Here is a 15,565-nt window from a genome sequence, read left to right as displayed (position 1 = left end):
CCACCAAAATAAAAATCTCTGCTATATTCCATATAACCGTTTAATATATATATATATATATATATATAAATAAAATTTGCACTTCATAAAGAGCCAAGTAGCTGTATATATCATGTTACATTGAAATAGGCAAAGACGTGTTTCACACTTTATTCATAGAAAAGCACTGAAATTCAACACAAATCATATAAAATGGTAGTAGCATTACATAAATAGTAATAAATTTTTGTTTATAGACATTAGCTCAAGAGGTTGCACAAACAAAAAGTGTTGATGAACTATACTTTTGTGGCAACAAATACTGGATACCTTTTTATAATTCAGTAGCACAAAGAGGCGACAAACACTTTCCCTTAAATTAAAACGAAACAAAATCAAACAGTAGATGAACTAGTGAACAATCTCTACCAGCGATAATTTTTTTCCTTCTAAACTCTAGGGACAGATCAAAACACTGGTACAGTTAACACATACAGGACACTTAAGAGTATGGAAGAGAGAAATCAAAAGCCAGAGGAGGTTATTCTCTTTTTGAGATGCCATTGGACCAACTAGTTAGCTACAGAAAATGCTCGTTTTTTTAACCTTTTTCTTTTCTTTCTTTTTTTTTTATATAGTTTTTCTTTTTTTAATCAAACAGGCAGCACTATTATCATTCTGCAAATGTGTTGAAAAAAAAAAAATCCTTATCTGTGAGCTTCCTCTCAGGTCCATCCACAGAGCTCCCTGACAGAGCAGAGGTTGAGGAGCAAAGGCTGCATAATGTGACTAACACCTTGTGGTTTGAGTATGCCACAGCTGAGGCAACTAGTATGAATTTTTAAACAAACTCTATGAACGAAAATAACCAAAAGTTGAAACCAGCAAACTACTTAAATGAAAGTGACCAACCTTAACCAACAACATTGAGAAATCTCCTCAAGATTTAGCCATTAATGGCGCATCTATCAAGGTCTCAATCAGGCAATAGTAAGACGCAACCTCAAACCAGGCCTTGTTGCCCTCAAAAAGCCCCCAATGCAAGATAATCACGACCCTAAAGTATGTTGAGCATGTCGAAGCGAAGGAGAGTAGAATGCCAGATGCCCTTCTTCCTTGTTTGGGACAGTTGAAGGTGTAGGTCCATTTTCTCTATGCTGTACTCCACTGACATTAGCAACACAGTGTCCTGAAACACGTGCAGTGCTTTCAGAAGACTATAAGGCTTCAAAGTAAAGAGTTGTATGTAGATCAAAGGCAAAATCCATCCAAACTTGAAGCTCGTGCAGATTACTTTACTTACAGATACAAACGGTTGAATTTCGGGAGAGCGCCCCCACCCCCGAGCCAAACGAGGAGAAAAGTCGGAGGAGGATCAGGGGGGGAAGAGGGCAAATCATCAAGTGGTTCTGCATAGTCTGTTCATAAATGTTTGTCCTCTCCTTTCCTCTTATTCTTTACATGCTTCTTCTTGCAAAAAGGTATTACAAAAACAAAATAGGATACAAATAAAACAGTAAATCAGAAATGTACACAGGAGCACCTGAGAAATGTTTCTGAAGTCTTTCCTCTTCCGGTCGTCACATTCCCAGCCCAACAAATTCAAGTATCCGAAAAGAAAAACATACAGTCATCATAAATAATTAGAACTTTACAATTTTTTGAATTGACACTTTCATATTTACAATATCTTAAATGCTTATGCTACTATTTTTTTCTGTTTTGTTTCTTTAAGTGATTCCCTGAGAACGGAGTTGAGCATATCTTTTCTTGTTTCCCCTCTTCTCGTTTTCCTTCAGATGGAAGCCGCAGAGTGCATTCTAAGTGTTCGGATCCACTGGGGCACTTGTGGAGGGCGGAGGTCATGGAATGTGGAAGATATTACAGTTTAAAGCCAGCTAATTTCTTATTCTGCCAATACAAGCATTTTTGTCAAATGCAGATCTATACAATTCACCTAATCTTTACACAGTAAGTAATTGCGTATCCGAATGCGTCGTGTAGGGGATGGAATTTAATGAAGTGCTAGTACATATATATTATTACTGTTACTCAATCTCACACAAGTCTTTTGTTTCTGCTTCTGTTTTCGTTTTTCCACTGAGGTACCAGAGAAACATATATGGCTGATATTGATGGGTAAATATCTTGGTTTTGTTCAAATTCAGTAAGACCAGGAAACAGCATGGAAGGATTGAGCACACAGATATTCTTTTAGGTCGTTGTCTTTCCTGCACTGAATTTTCGAACAGAGATTAAGATGAGCCGATAGTAACAAACACAGGAGAGAGGGGAGGGCTCATGTCTTGTGGCTCGCTTGAGTCGTGGTTGGGAGGTTCGACAGAGTTGCAGATTAAGTTTGAGGTGAGGTGATGTGATGTGCCTGTCTCACTCTTAAAATCAGGCCTTTTCCAGAGAGAGTTAAAGCTGATCCGTAAAATACGATCGAGGTATGCCGATAACACTGTATGCGAGTGTTTCAGGAATGACCGTTTTGATTTAAGTGTTCAAGCCCCTTTCCAAAACCAACCAAACGCCTCCCCACGCTCAATTTACCACATAATCATTTGGTTTCTCTTTATGTGCCACTTTTACATTTTTATCACAATATCTTGATTAAACAAAATCAAGAATGTGCCAAAACAAAAACATAAATGCTCATAATTACAGTTGTTCTTCTCCCCTCCACAGGTTCGACCTGGTAGAATAACTTGGTGAACAGGAATTGTTCACAAAAAAAAAAAAAAGACGAAACATATCAAAACAAATGGATAAAATTTAAAAATTGACCAAAGATGACCAAAAAAGGAAGAATAAAATAATGTCTTAAATAAATGAAGAATGAAAGAAGAAAAAGTTTCCCGCGGTCAGGCGAGGTTCAACCGAAACGTTCCCGTACCAACATCATGAGTTTCTTCTTGCCCTTATAGATTTGTTTGAGGTTGTCTATAAACTGGGCGAACTGAATGTGGCCATCTTGGGCCAATAGGAAGGTCTCGCGCGCCTTACTGAGAAACTCAATGAACTCTCCATAGTGGCGCGGGCTGATGTGCGTGAGGCGGGAGTGGGTGGTGTTGATGTAGGCGCTGATGGTGGCGTCCAGTAGCTGTCTCAAAGGGGCTTTGTCAGTGCTCATAAGCTTGCCCGAGTTACGTCTGCCAGGAATGCCGGCCAGGCCGGGGGCCGTCATGGTGCAGCGCCGCAGAATGTCCGAGAGCACCGTGGCGCAATGAACGCTTTTAACCACCAGGGGGATGATGGCGGCCAGCTCGTTCTTGCCCAGCGAGTGGCTGAGAGCACAAGCCCACAGCACGTCGTTGATGGCCGGATGCGTGTCTTGGTTGTAGGCCAGGTTCAAGTGGGTCATGGCGAGAGACGCCAGTTTGAAGGCTCGAAGGGGGTAGCCGCGGTGCTCCATGTAGCGGGCGATGGTGAAGAGCTGAGAGTAGGTCATGCCTGTGGAGGCAGCGTCGATGACTATCTGGTAAGCCGTCTCGAAAGCGATGTGGTCCTTCTCGCAAAGGGTGAGGGCGGACAGGGCACAGTTTTGGGGATCCTTCATGGCGCACTGCAGGGCCAGGGTGCGTGCACAACTGGCGAGTTCCTCCCGCTGCGGGTAGTCGAGGCTCAGGCGCAGGATGGTGTTGTGGGACATCACTGTGGCTGCCACAATGCTGGTTGCCTCAGTGGGGGTGAAGAGAGTGTACCAGCTTTGCAATATGCTGACCAATGCTCTTAACCCTGCAATGAGACAAAAGAACCAATCAGAACAGAGAAAACGTTTGCCTTGGTTCTACCTGCATTTAGAAACCACATAATAAACGTATCATCATTTTCAGTGAAACGATTAGCTGATTTTGCATAGTACTGCAGTTTAAATACATTGCAACAACCTAGGTCTGTTAGTTCGATTTAGCCAAAATGGGACGGATACGATTTCCGTCAGAATAAAGCATTTACATGACATTTTAAAAAGACAAAACTATTAAAGTGTTGCTTGATACAGACCAACTTCAGTAGCACATGTGACTAGCCAGCGAACCATCTCCCTCCGCCTCCAGTTGAGTGTGGAAAGGGTCATCCTCATGACCTTCAGAGAAATATCATATCGCATTAGACACACAAAAGATGCAGAACAGTGTACTGGAACAAATATACAATGAGTAAATTTACATGTACATCAAAACACAACTACCAGAAATAAAACCAGACTATAAAAGAAAACAGTCTTTACGCTACTGTTCAAAAGCTTCGGGTCAGTACTATAAAAAAAATAAAATAAAAAAAAATTATCACTTCAACAAGGTTACATTAAATTGATCAAAAGTGACAGTAAAGACATGTATATTACAAAAGATTTCTATTATTTCACATAAATGCTGTTCTTTTGACCTTTTTAACTTATCAAAGATTCCTGAATGTTTTTTTTTCTCATTTTCACACAAATAGCAGCACAGCTGTTTTCAACAGCAAATCATCATATTAGAATGGTTTCTGAAGGATCATATAACACTGAAACTAGGAATAAATTACATTTTAAAATATATAAAATAGAATTTATTATAGTTATTATTAATTGTAATACCATTTCACAATATTCTTTTTTAAACTATTCTTTTAACAAATAAATGCAGCTTTGGTGAGCATAAGAGAAATAACCAACCACCAATTTTTGGAATGACAGTGTACATAATATGCACATCTGTTTACACTGGACATCTCGTGTAAACATCAAAAAAGGGTCAAAAACGTTTTATATGCAGAGAGAAATTGAAGGTAATGGGGGAAAAAAACCCTATGTGGGCTCATTGGATGTCCAATAAAATAATGTTTTAGGATGACTTTACATGTTGGGATAGTTGGTCTAAGATCAAGAATGTAATCAGACTCATTGAACAGTCAAACCAGACATCACATAAGGATCCATTTAGATTTACCTGGAGGCCGAGCTCCAACGCTACATTGAGCAGCGTGATGTCAGGAGGGTTGTCTGCCGGAGTGGCGATCTTGAATGCATCCTGAGCCAATTTGAAGATGAGGGAAGAGGAGTGGATGTGCTTCTGAATGGCCTCCAAAACAGTCCGCAATCTCAACATGTCACCTAAGACACAAAACAGACTTCTCTTAGCTAAACATGGGCACAGCACATAAAAGTTTGTTTAAAGTGAACCTCACGTGACTCGTCGTGAGTGATCGTGTGTAGCACTCACCCTTAGCGGCAGTAAGCATGGTGGAGGCCAGTTCACACTGCTGAGACTCCAGGTGGCCCAACGTGAACCAGCGTGGGTATCTGCTGGGCACTATGGAGATGCCGTGGTGAGGGTGCCCTACGTCACCTGAGGGAGCCGTGGACTCCAGCACTGGAAGCCTGCAGTAAACATGTTTATACTGTAGTCACACATATAATACTCTAGTTATTCGCATAGCCTATAACAGGACCAATATATAAGCTCAACAACCTTTTTTCATCAATTTTCTGTTGCGATTCACTGATTTCTACAGCCTTTTACTCTGTATTCTGATAATCATGTCTGAGTAAACCGAGTGCTACTTCCACACATACCAGTACTCATGTTTCTGCTAGCTCTGTCTGAATTCAAGTAATTCGAAATAGCGCTCTATGCTCTGCTACTCCTACCTGAGTGAACACTACACTAAATCAGACTCACAGAAGGTGCGTAGAGGGAGCAGTGCTATTGATTGTGTATTAGGGAGGATTGTGATGAGCTAGACTCAGATAATGATGCCTCGGTGCAGATATACAGTAATAAGGTCCCATAAAGGCTTTATATGGCCGGAGCTAGAGTGTAAGTCACACACAATGTGGAGATTCAATCTAATTTAAGGTACTGTGCTCCATAATTAAAGGTGAAAACAATGCACACATTTAAAATGCACAGTAAAAACATGAGAAAAACATTATTTGGCAAGTTGCAGCATGATTGTGTCATTTACAAACACAAGTTTTCTTTTAGCTTTAATATATAGCACTGTTCAAATGTTAGGAGTCAGTAAGATTTTTTCTAAAAAAAAATTACTTTTATTCAGCAGGGATAAACACTACATTTCAAATGTGTAAAAAGTGAATTTTGTAAACATTTAGGATACTAGCATACATAGACCTTAAAGCTAATACACATGGACAGAGTGTTGTACAATATGGAATATGTGCATGGTATAGCTGTCTTTCTGTTCAACTCAAAGCTCACCTGGCTAGACTGAAATCTATTTGTTCTAAAATTGTTTTCAATGAAAAAAAGTTTTCATGAGTAGTACATGAAAAAAGTGGTGTTGTTTTTTTTATCAAGTGGTGTCTATTGTAGTGTCTTATTTGATGTGGATGTGTATTGATGTGAATTAATGTGAGACCGTAAACGCTGTGGGATGCGAGACAATTTTTGGAAGAAATTCCAACAGTAAAGTGAAACATTTAAGTGAACTGAATTCTTACCTCATTGCACGAAGGCCCAGTTTATACGCCAGGTCGGTGTCATGCGGCAAGAGAGCGGTGAATAGGTACTTGGCAAATGTGTGCATGGGTACGCTCTCCCTGTGGATGACCTCCCCCAGACCACTGAAGGGACCACCTGTACATACAGAGAAATAGAGGGAGAGAGAGAGAGAGAAGACCACATCAAAACTGAGCTCTCCATCTTATCAGATTGCAGGGTTGAGTCAGGGTTGATGGACAGGAGGCTGGTGAGTCAGTGAGGGCACGCACAGCAAGTGAGAGAGAAATCTGAGTCGAGCGTATCGCTGGGACGGCTGGGGAGGACGATGAGAAGGCAAACAGGCGGCAAGGCCTCATGGGCTTTGACAGAGTCTGTCCTCCCTAGTAGCAGCGCAGATGTCTGCTCTAAGGTTACACCGCATGTCAGTGGGAGGCTCAGATGCAGGGTGGCCTGTTTTGGGGAAGGGAGTTGGGGACACTGCAGAGGCCAGCCTGCAGATCTTTTTACAGGCATAGCACTCCCTCTCCTTCTCTCTCTCTCACACACACACACACACATATATATATTCAAGCTAGAGATGGGGAGGAGGAAGGAAAAGATAAAAGTAGACAGAGATCCACATGGGGGAAAAAGGTTGTGGGAAAAGCAAGAGAACAGTGAGGGGAGGAAACAGCTCCACACCGGGAGAATAGTGCCTATGGGGTGATGACAAGAGCAAAAGGTTGAAAAGTGGGCGTAATATTGAGAACAAAAAGAGTTTGTACCTTCTAAAAGGAGGATGGCTTGTTTGCGGAGTGTCTGCACCAATACGTCATCCAGCTCCATCTCCTGCAGCTTGGCCACAATCTGCTCCTCATTTCGGCACACCTTGTCCTGGGCGTACAGCCCCTCGGGCATCAGCCGCTGTTGCCCCATACCCATCAGCGCCACCTCTAGCGCCAGCGCCAGGTATGACTCTCCTCCATCAGGACATCCCCAGACTGGTACATGCTGGTACACTGGAGGCTTGGGCTCACCAGAATCTATTAGGAAACAAAGTAGTGTTTGTTAAATGTTTATATTTTAGCAAATATAAAAGATAAAAGATAAGGCAAGTATATATACACTACTATTCAAAAGTTTGGTGTCAATAAGACTTTTTAAATGTTTTTGAATGAAGTCTCTGCTCGCCAAGGCTGTATTTATTTGATCAATAATAGTGTAAACCATAATATTGTGATATATTATTACAAATGTAACAATATAAAAGTGTCACTTTTGAATCAATTTAATGCATCTTTGCTAAATAAAAGCATTTCTAAAAAAAAAAAAAAAAAGAATTCTTACTGACCACAAACTTATACATATAAAACACCACAAACTAAGGCATCTATATACATGTCCGATGACGTTTGCATGAAAGCTGAGAAAAAAAACACCATCTGTTTGGTAAGAATTTAGACCCTCAACACCAGCTCACTTAAATCCCCCTTGCAATTTATACTGTTGGTCAATCCTGTTTGTACAGTAGGCAGCGGACAGGGATCAATGGGTTCACCATCATCTGGCTACACTGTAAAAAAAACATCTCTATTGGCATTTCACAATCATAATAAAAAACCCATACAAAACAACTTAACCAAGCTATGGTGTCCTATCCTGATTTGGTTTTGGTTTACAGTAAATTGCCAAAGTAGTTAAGCAGCGAGATTAGAGAGAGCATTGTTTTGGCTTTCCACAATGCTGTGGCCGCCGCTGCAGCTGCTGTTGCTGGTCCTGCTAAGCTAAGATCCTGACCTTCGGACATTCTGATTGGTTAAAACCAAGAGTCCGCCCCCATCCCATCACATGCCAGATGTTTCCAACTGTGCAACAGAGTCAAACAAAGAGCTATGCTCTCTAACACATATACAAACATACAGTGTAATACACAACAGACGCAAACACACCCCAACACAACCGCTACAGTGCCATGGCCAAAAGGGGAGTGCTACAATGGGACAAGCGCACAGATATGAACAAACTCTTCCAAGTCACAGTACCATTTGCCAGTATTATTCAGGGACACAATGCCTCTCTGTGGGTTCCTCATTACAGGAATACAATGGTCGACACTTTCCATTGGCCTGAGCTGGGAGGGATGTATGGAATGCAAATGCTGATTGATTTTATACGTTTTACACCACTGAGTGGATAGAATGACCTTTCTGATACAATAGCACCCCTTAACACTACACAGAAAAGGAGGGCAATTGTAAAGAGCGAGGAGATGTGGCTCCAGCAGACTGAATGAAGCTCTCAAAGACAGAGGCCAGTTGCTGAGCGAGGAACTGAATAATGCCCAAGGCGTCTCAGAGAGTTGTAAAAGGACAGAAGCCCGATGACTAATATAATTGTGTACCTCCAGTATCCATGGTATTGTCATCCTCCACTCGACACGTCTCCGTGAGGGTGGCGAAAAGGCAGCCAATAGGGTCAAGGGGATGGCCCACCCAGCCCTCCAGATTGGTGGTGTTGGTCATTCCCCTCTGCAGCAGTTCTGAGGATGGAACCAGAAATATTTACTTGTATTGGGAACATGAATCAACATGTCAATGCTTAAATTACTATCAAAACAAGCACTTTTCAATTTTAACGGTGCACATGGCTGTTTCTATACTTACCCTGAGCAAAGTTCTGAAATAAACTGTACTAGTTTTCTTTTAAAGCATCTACAAATACGTTGAAATGGTTATTCTCGAAAAGATAAGGCTTGTGATTAAGCAGTAATAAATAAAAAATTGTGAGCACTTGGACTTAGGCCATACATTATGCAAACCAGAACAATGTGTGTTACCTTTCTTCTGATGCTTGTATATGTCTAATTGCCGTTGCTGTTGGAGCCGGAGGGTGTTGATTATTGCAACAGCCAGTCGCAAGGCTTCTCTGGGGTAACCATGGGAACGTAGAGCATCCACCCTGGCGCAGGCTGTAGGCACGTGATCTGGAACAAGTCACATGACATGGTATAAACATGGTGGGACTCCTCTCAGATGGGGCAGTTTCTCAGATTTCAAGTTACATGTTTCAGACCAAATCTGAATGGAAACTGCTTATTTTAGTTCCTGGATCATACAGAAGTGAAATCAGACAGAAAACAACACAAAGCATAAAGGGTCTTACTGAGAGCGAAGTTTCCTCTCAGACTATCCGTTTCTCACCAAGGACGAGAACTATAACACTGCCTATATTAGTGTCCAGACCAATGCACGATAACATTTGGTTTATAAGTACACGTTGAGATTTGAAGTCCGCTGCTTTAAATTCTCAAGCACGGGTGGATTCTGAACTGCTGTCAATGTTTTTATCATTCATCAGCTGGAAAAGTGATTCCAACGATATCGCTCTTCTGTGTAATTATCGTTATAGCTGTAATTCTCATAGAATTAGAGCAATTATTAAAATTTCATAGTTGTCCATAGTTGTCATTGGCCTTGGTGTGAACAGGCCTTTGTTCAAGTGTCTGATTTAGGAAAACCTCGCCAACTAAAAATCCCCGAACTGACTGGCTTCTCAGAATAGAATCAACACGGTCAAACATAGCTTGAAATGGCTGAGAACTATGTAAATACGTACCCAACCACAGTGGTAGGCCCTGGGGGTTGAAGAGCAGGCTCTCTCCCTCTCTCTGGTAGGCTGGGGACATGTAGAAATCACTACTGATGATTCTCTGCAAGTGACTATCCTGCCAGTGCAGGTCACAGGCCTCCATTGCTCTTGTGAACACCGTTCTTCTAGGCCGGGCCAGTGAGTCTACACAGAGTAAAATACAGTTATGTGAGCAACAGACATTGAGATAAGTGGACAATTTCAGGTTTGGATCAACTGAAGGGAAGCTTACCCTGAGCCAGGTTGCTCTGTGGCAGAGCGTTGGTGATGTTGGGCAGTTCGCTGCCGTAATTGCCATCCTCTAGAGGGCAGATGTCCATGTCTCCCCATTTTTTCAGCTGTCTCAGCCAGCCGTTCTTCTCTTCGCTCTTACAGTGCGGGTTCAGCACGATACACACCCACAGCGCACCTGCAAACCCACAGCGCACAGACATCTTTATAACTGAAGTGTGGCTTATAAAAGAGTGAGAAACTAAAAAGGTATTGAATTTTAGGTTGCCACTTTTTCCCATTTTTATGCACTATTTAAACCAGTTTAGTCTTTTGATTAGTTACTTAATGTGAAATGGAAAATCATTTAATGGAAAAGGTTCTAGTGCATCAATGTCAAATATTGGTACTGAGGAGTGTATGAAATTTGGCATGTGTAGGGTTGTCTGGTGCGCTCGTGTAACTGGTGGGGTTGTGCGATGCCTTTTTCTATCTAGGTAACTGATGGCTGGTCTGCATCTTTTTCCACTGCTGTCATGTTCACACAGCTCTTATTGGCCGAATTGCTGTGCTTCGGCCAATCAACACGGCTGTCAACTGAAGCACAGAACTGTCTTGGTCTTGGACATTAATTAGACGCTCATATTGTGCCTGCTCTTGAAAATCAGAATGCACAGTCATCTCGGCAGGTGCGTCTTGTTTACAGCTACAACCGTTTGGAGGAAGAGGAAGCCAGAGATGCAGCTCTCAAATGAGCCTCTTCAGGATGTGCTCTCATCAACCTCTTTAAATGGCCCAATCAATAGGAGGCAGCTTTAAAGCTCATTGATCCTGGCCCTTTCATGACATCCCGATAGAGGCGGGCGGCCAGTCCTGTGTATGCACCGCAGACTAAGTCAGTCATGCACTGATCCACTTGCCCTGACTGAACTTCTGCAGGTCAGACGGTGCACATGGACAAATGTGCTTAAGGCTAAGGATATTGAACCAAGGAGAAGAGGAGTAAGTAATAATGATTAAGATTCAATTCTGTAGAACTACAGAAGAGGGATGAGGATGTACGTTAGTGTTTAAATACAAAACTGGTCTTTTGTATACTGTGCCATGCTGCTCAGAAAAACGTGATTTAGCTTAGTAGGATACCTTCCTGAATACGTTGTTGATAAAGGAACCACATCCTTTTAAACGGCAATAAGCTAAACCTTGCAATTAACCCTAGCATTAAACATCCTAAAAATCAGTGGTAATTTTGACTGGTTGATAAGAATGTTCCCGGACAAGCAAGGATGATGATCGAGAAATGTGCCCAACGGGTTAAGCAGACAAAACTCACCCAGCTCGTCCCAGAGTTGTCGGCACTTGTCGGTCATTCCTGTGCCCTGTTGTCGCCATAGAGATAGACGCGGGTCAGCCATGAACTGCTCTGTGATGAGCGTGAGCATCCGTGCCCCGTTTGAGTCGCGCATCCTCAGCATTTCCCTCACCTGCACAACACAAAAGTCTTGGTTTACGTGCCTCATGCATCAAGTATAGGACTAATACGCACCTGTGTCTGACACAAATCAGCATCATATTTTGAAGAACAAAGCAAGTAATTTGTACATAAAGCATATTTTATATAAACAGCAAAAATGTTTTAGCTGAAAGGACTATGAGATCAGAACACTTATATTCAGAGCACTATATTCAGCATCAATATCAAAAGTTGAAGTGCAGTTCTTCAAATCTTCAGATAGCAGACAGGTAAAGCAATGAACTGCACTGGCTATTGAAAATAAGAGGCAGCTTGACATTTAATTAAAATACATTGATTTAAATGGGCCTCCTAGGATTTCATGGGCCCATAATTCACCATAATAGCACCTTTTGCACTGAGCATTTCTCTCTCTCTCTCTCACACACACACACACACATACACACACACACACACAGCAAGAGCGTCTCACCTTGGCAAACATGGAGTTGAGCTGCTTGCCTGAGCCATAGTATCCTCCCTGAGAGAGGAACTGCTTGACCTGTTCCCTCACTTGCTCCTCATCCAGGTGCCAGCAGTTCTCGTCATCAATACTGGCCCCTGCTGTAGGATCTGGGGCCCCTGGGAGAGAAATACATCCAGTAAATTTTGGATATTTTCAGCAATAACATCTTTTATTGGTAGAAAAGCAGAGTGGAGGCTTGGGTTACAAGCTTATGCAATTCAACAGTAGACAGAAAAATTTGCTTGTACAAAATACATTAACACATCGAAAAACAGCACTTCCTGAGCCTGTTTACTCTAAACCAAAACTGAAATCGATAATATCACTTTCTTTCGGCGGAATATCCATGTTTCTTTTTTTACCATTACAACATTACAAACTGATAATAACACTAAGGTGAGGTCAAATCATAGCTATCTAGGTTTGATTCTTAAAAGATTGCTTCCCATTGCCACTGTGAAAAAAGAAAAAGAAAAGAAAAATGCATTAGAGACAATCACTTTATCTGAGGAAGGTCTTACTGTATTTCCAATATGTCAATGCACTTTAGGTTTACAACACGCCACCCCCACCGTCCATTCCAGAACAAAACATTTCAGCACATTCAGCCCTATCGAATTCCACTTAAAGACACCATGAAGCTGCTTCATATACTGACTGCACAGAGAGTTGATCTGCCTATTGGCCCCCTTGGGGTGCCCCTGTATTAAACATATATAAATGCTATATATGGAAATGGAACGGTTGATTCTGCATCATTTGCACCTTTCCCTGTCCTTGGCATGCTTTACATGATAAGATCCATCTTGATTTAGAGATTAGCTCTTAAAAGGCTTGGGTGGACTTAGGGGAGCAATAACAACTTACAGTAGATTACCATCAGTGTGTGACATAAGCATTGGTGTTATATACTATGAGAGTATCTAAATGTACAGGATATCTATTGAGCCAGCTGTGCTGCATGTAAAGTGCTTTGAAATAAGAGAGCTTGTTTTAAAGCTTCAGATTGTGGTTGACTGTAACCATGTTCAGCAGCATATTAGTAAATTATTAGTGTACTTAATGACTTTATAACGGATGCAATGGGCTAGTGAGGTGCACTCTGATATAAACAGAAGGTCCTCTGTGTCCTTGTATAAGCAGGACTCCAGTGTAGGTGTCCTTTTGCACTTTTGATCCAACATCTTGGCAGGTTAACACATTCTGCACATTCCGGATTCAACGCGTAGCTGCTGATTAAACATTGATAAGGGGCTTCTGCCTGACCCCTTGATTCCTATTCAAAACAAGAGGGCAGGAGGATGGACTTCCTGGTTTCAGAGGTTCCTTGGACAAACAATCAGGAAGAGATGGAATTTATTTTTGCATAGTGTGTTGAGTAAAGATTTTAAAAGGGTATAAGAAGGGCTGGGCGATATGGCTAAATCAGTTGATATCGATCATTTTCACGATAAAATGTCAAATCTTTATTTCTTTCCAGTTTAAAGGCAGATTTTTTTCTCCCGAGTGAAAGTTGTTAAAACCAGGCAGTTAATTGTAGTTTTAAATTACTCTTTATTGTCATAACATGACAAAAACTTGCCAAACAGGTGAACATTTAAGTAAAATCTTTTTTTCAAAAGAAATATCTTAATAGAAAAATACATTTCTTTGATAACTCGTATCTTCTGCACATTTTGCAGTGCAGGCTGCAATATTAATAATATTGTGCATTTTTGTCTCATAGAAATGCACATTTGACAGTAGCAGTAGCTTTCATTGGGATGTTTGAGTCGCATACATATAGCACCTCACTACCATGGCAAACTTTAACTATATGGCTTCTATGGTAGCCTAAATCATTTTTTTTTATTATAATTACAAATGATATAGCTTAATAACAAAAGAATACTGCAAATATATTCCATCACTCCTCTAATACATGTCTACATTAAAGCTCCAGTCCGTAACTTTTTTGGGTTAAAAAATGATTCAAAATAAATTTGAGCAAGTACATAACCAGCCAGTGTTCAAAACTATCTGCTTGCCTTAGCTCGATTAAAAACGGTATAGCTTGTAATGTTTTTAATTCCAGTGGCACTGGTGGATTTCCGCGGGAAATTTGAGCATGTCTTTGCGTCATTACGTCACATCTGTACACATAAAGAAGGTGTCTCGGCTAGTATAAGCTATATTACGTGTGAGGTGGAGATTTATAGACTTTTCTCACAGCACTTGATATAATTAAACTTATTAATTTGATGGTGGATCCAGAAAGGTTCAAACGACAATCACCAGTGACAACAGATTCACCCGTTGTAAAATGCAAAAGACTTCGGAGTGAGAGTTTGGAAAAAGAGACTGCAACTGGGCCCATGTGAAAACAAGGATAAATATCTGAAGGGCTTTAAATGTAGTCACGCAATGCTGATGTTGTTAACATTAACAATTGGAGAACAACGTATAATTTGCACGGTTTTACATGATATGATAATCGATCGTTAGATTTAATCAGCGCGATTTACTGCTATGGTTTTTATTCCCCTTAGTTGGTCAGAAGAACAAAAGTGGATGTTACTTGTTCAGATGACATTTTATGGTGAAAATTATTATGTTGGTCATATTTCCAAAAAGTAGAATCTGTGATTCTTAATGACAGTATCCACACCACGCGGTGACAGACAGCTGCACATTCTCCTCAAAACATTGGATTCATCTGCGCTGTGCCATGTCGGGGGTGTCGAGGTACAACTCACGTAAAGTTGATAATTCCGCGAACAGAGATGGCGACAAAAAGGAAAAACTGCAGACTGCAGCTTTAATAATATAATAAAATGCAATATGAATACACAACATTTCTGACACAATACTGCAGTTTAGGGGTGGACTGGCCATCTAAAGCACCGGGATGTTTCCCGGTGGGCCGCTGACTGTACAATTTGGGTTGGCCAGTTAGTGTTACTACATTAAATCCATGGTAAATGATGGTGATTTGTAGATTGAAACGCTTTCAAACTGGATTGTTCATGGCACAATGTTTCTTATATTTGTCAGTGCTGTCGAGAATGTCAGCGTGGTTTCATCTGGTTAAAATGGAATCACATTCGTGTTCTTTGCTGAATTCAAGTGCTTCCCACTGGATCTCACAGCACTGTTTTGTGGTCACGCGATCAGCAAGTAAACGCCTCTGCTCTAGTAAGCTTGCGCTGCCGTTTGAGTCTAGTGGATAAATGGTCCGTGTGGTGCGGTTTAAAAGAGCAGAGCAGTTTCATTCCGATTTTTGCCCACAAACATAATATTAAACATTTATCGAACCATTTTTTAACTGTATCGAGGAAA

General features: G+C 41.2%; 1 protein-coding gene across 1 annotated transcript in view; it reads right to left on the bottom strand.

The window, feature by feature from the left end:
• Positions 1–136: 136 nt before the first annotated feature.
• Positions 137–15,565, bottom strand: part of zswim5 (zinc finger, SWIM-type containing 5) — a 51,396-nt gene continuing 35,967 nt past the window's right edge. The window contains exons 3-14 of the mRNA XM_056256643.1: positions 12,215–12,363; positions 11,602–11,752; positions 10,291–10,467; positions 10,026–10,202; positions 9,247–9,393; positions 8,812–8,949; positions 7,196–7,453; positions 6,431–6,566; positions 5,190–5,347; positions 4,917–5,080; positions 3,988–4,069; positions 137–3,720 (exon numbers count right to left, since the gene is read on the bottom strand). Coding sequence (XP_056112618.1) covers positions 2,858–3,720; positions 3,988–4,069; positions 4,917–5,080; positions 5,190–5,347; positions 6,431–6,566; positions 7,196–7,453; positions 8,812–8,949; positions 9,247–9,393; positions 10,026–10,202; positions 10,291–10,467; positions 11,602–11,752; positions 12,215–12,363 — 2,600 coding nt within the window. The 3' untranslated portion in view covers positions 137–2,857. The remainder of the gene's footprint in view (positions 3,721–3,987; positions 4,070–4,916; positions 5,081–5,189; positions 5,348–6,430; positions 6,567–7,195; positions 7,454–8,811; positions 8,950–9,246; positions 9,394–10,025; positions 10,203–10,290; positions 10,468–11,601; positions 11,753–12,214; positions 12,364–15,565) is intronic.

The sequence above is a fragment of the Rhinichthys klamathensis genome, unplaced genomic scaffold (genome assembly GCF_029890125.1).
Source record: "Rhinichthys klamathensis goyatoka isolate OS25496 unplaced genomic scaffold, OSU_Roscu_1.1 h1tg000127l_1, whole genome shotgun sequence".
NCBI classification, from domain to species: domain Eukaryota; kingdom Metazoa; phylum Chordata; class Actinopteri; order Cypriniformes; family Leuciscidae; genus Rhinichthys; species Rhinichthys klamathensis.
The sequence above is the reverse complement of the archived record's forward strand: the minus strand, read 5'-3'. Positions and strand labels throughout refer to the sequence as shown.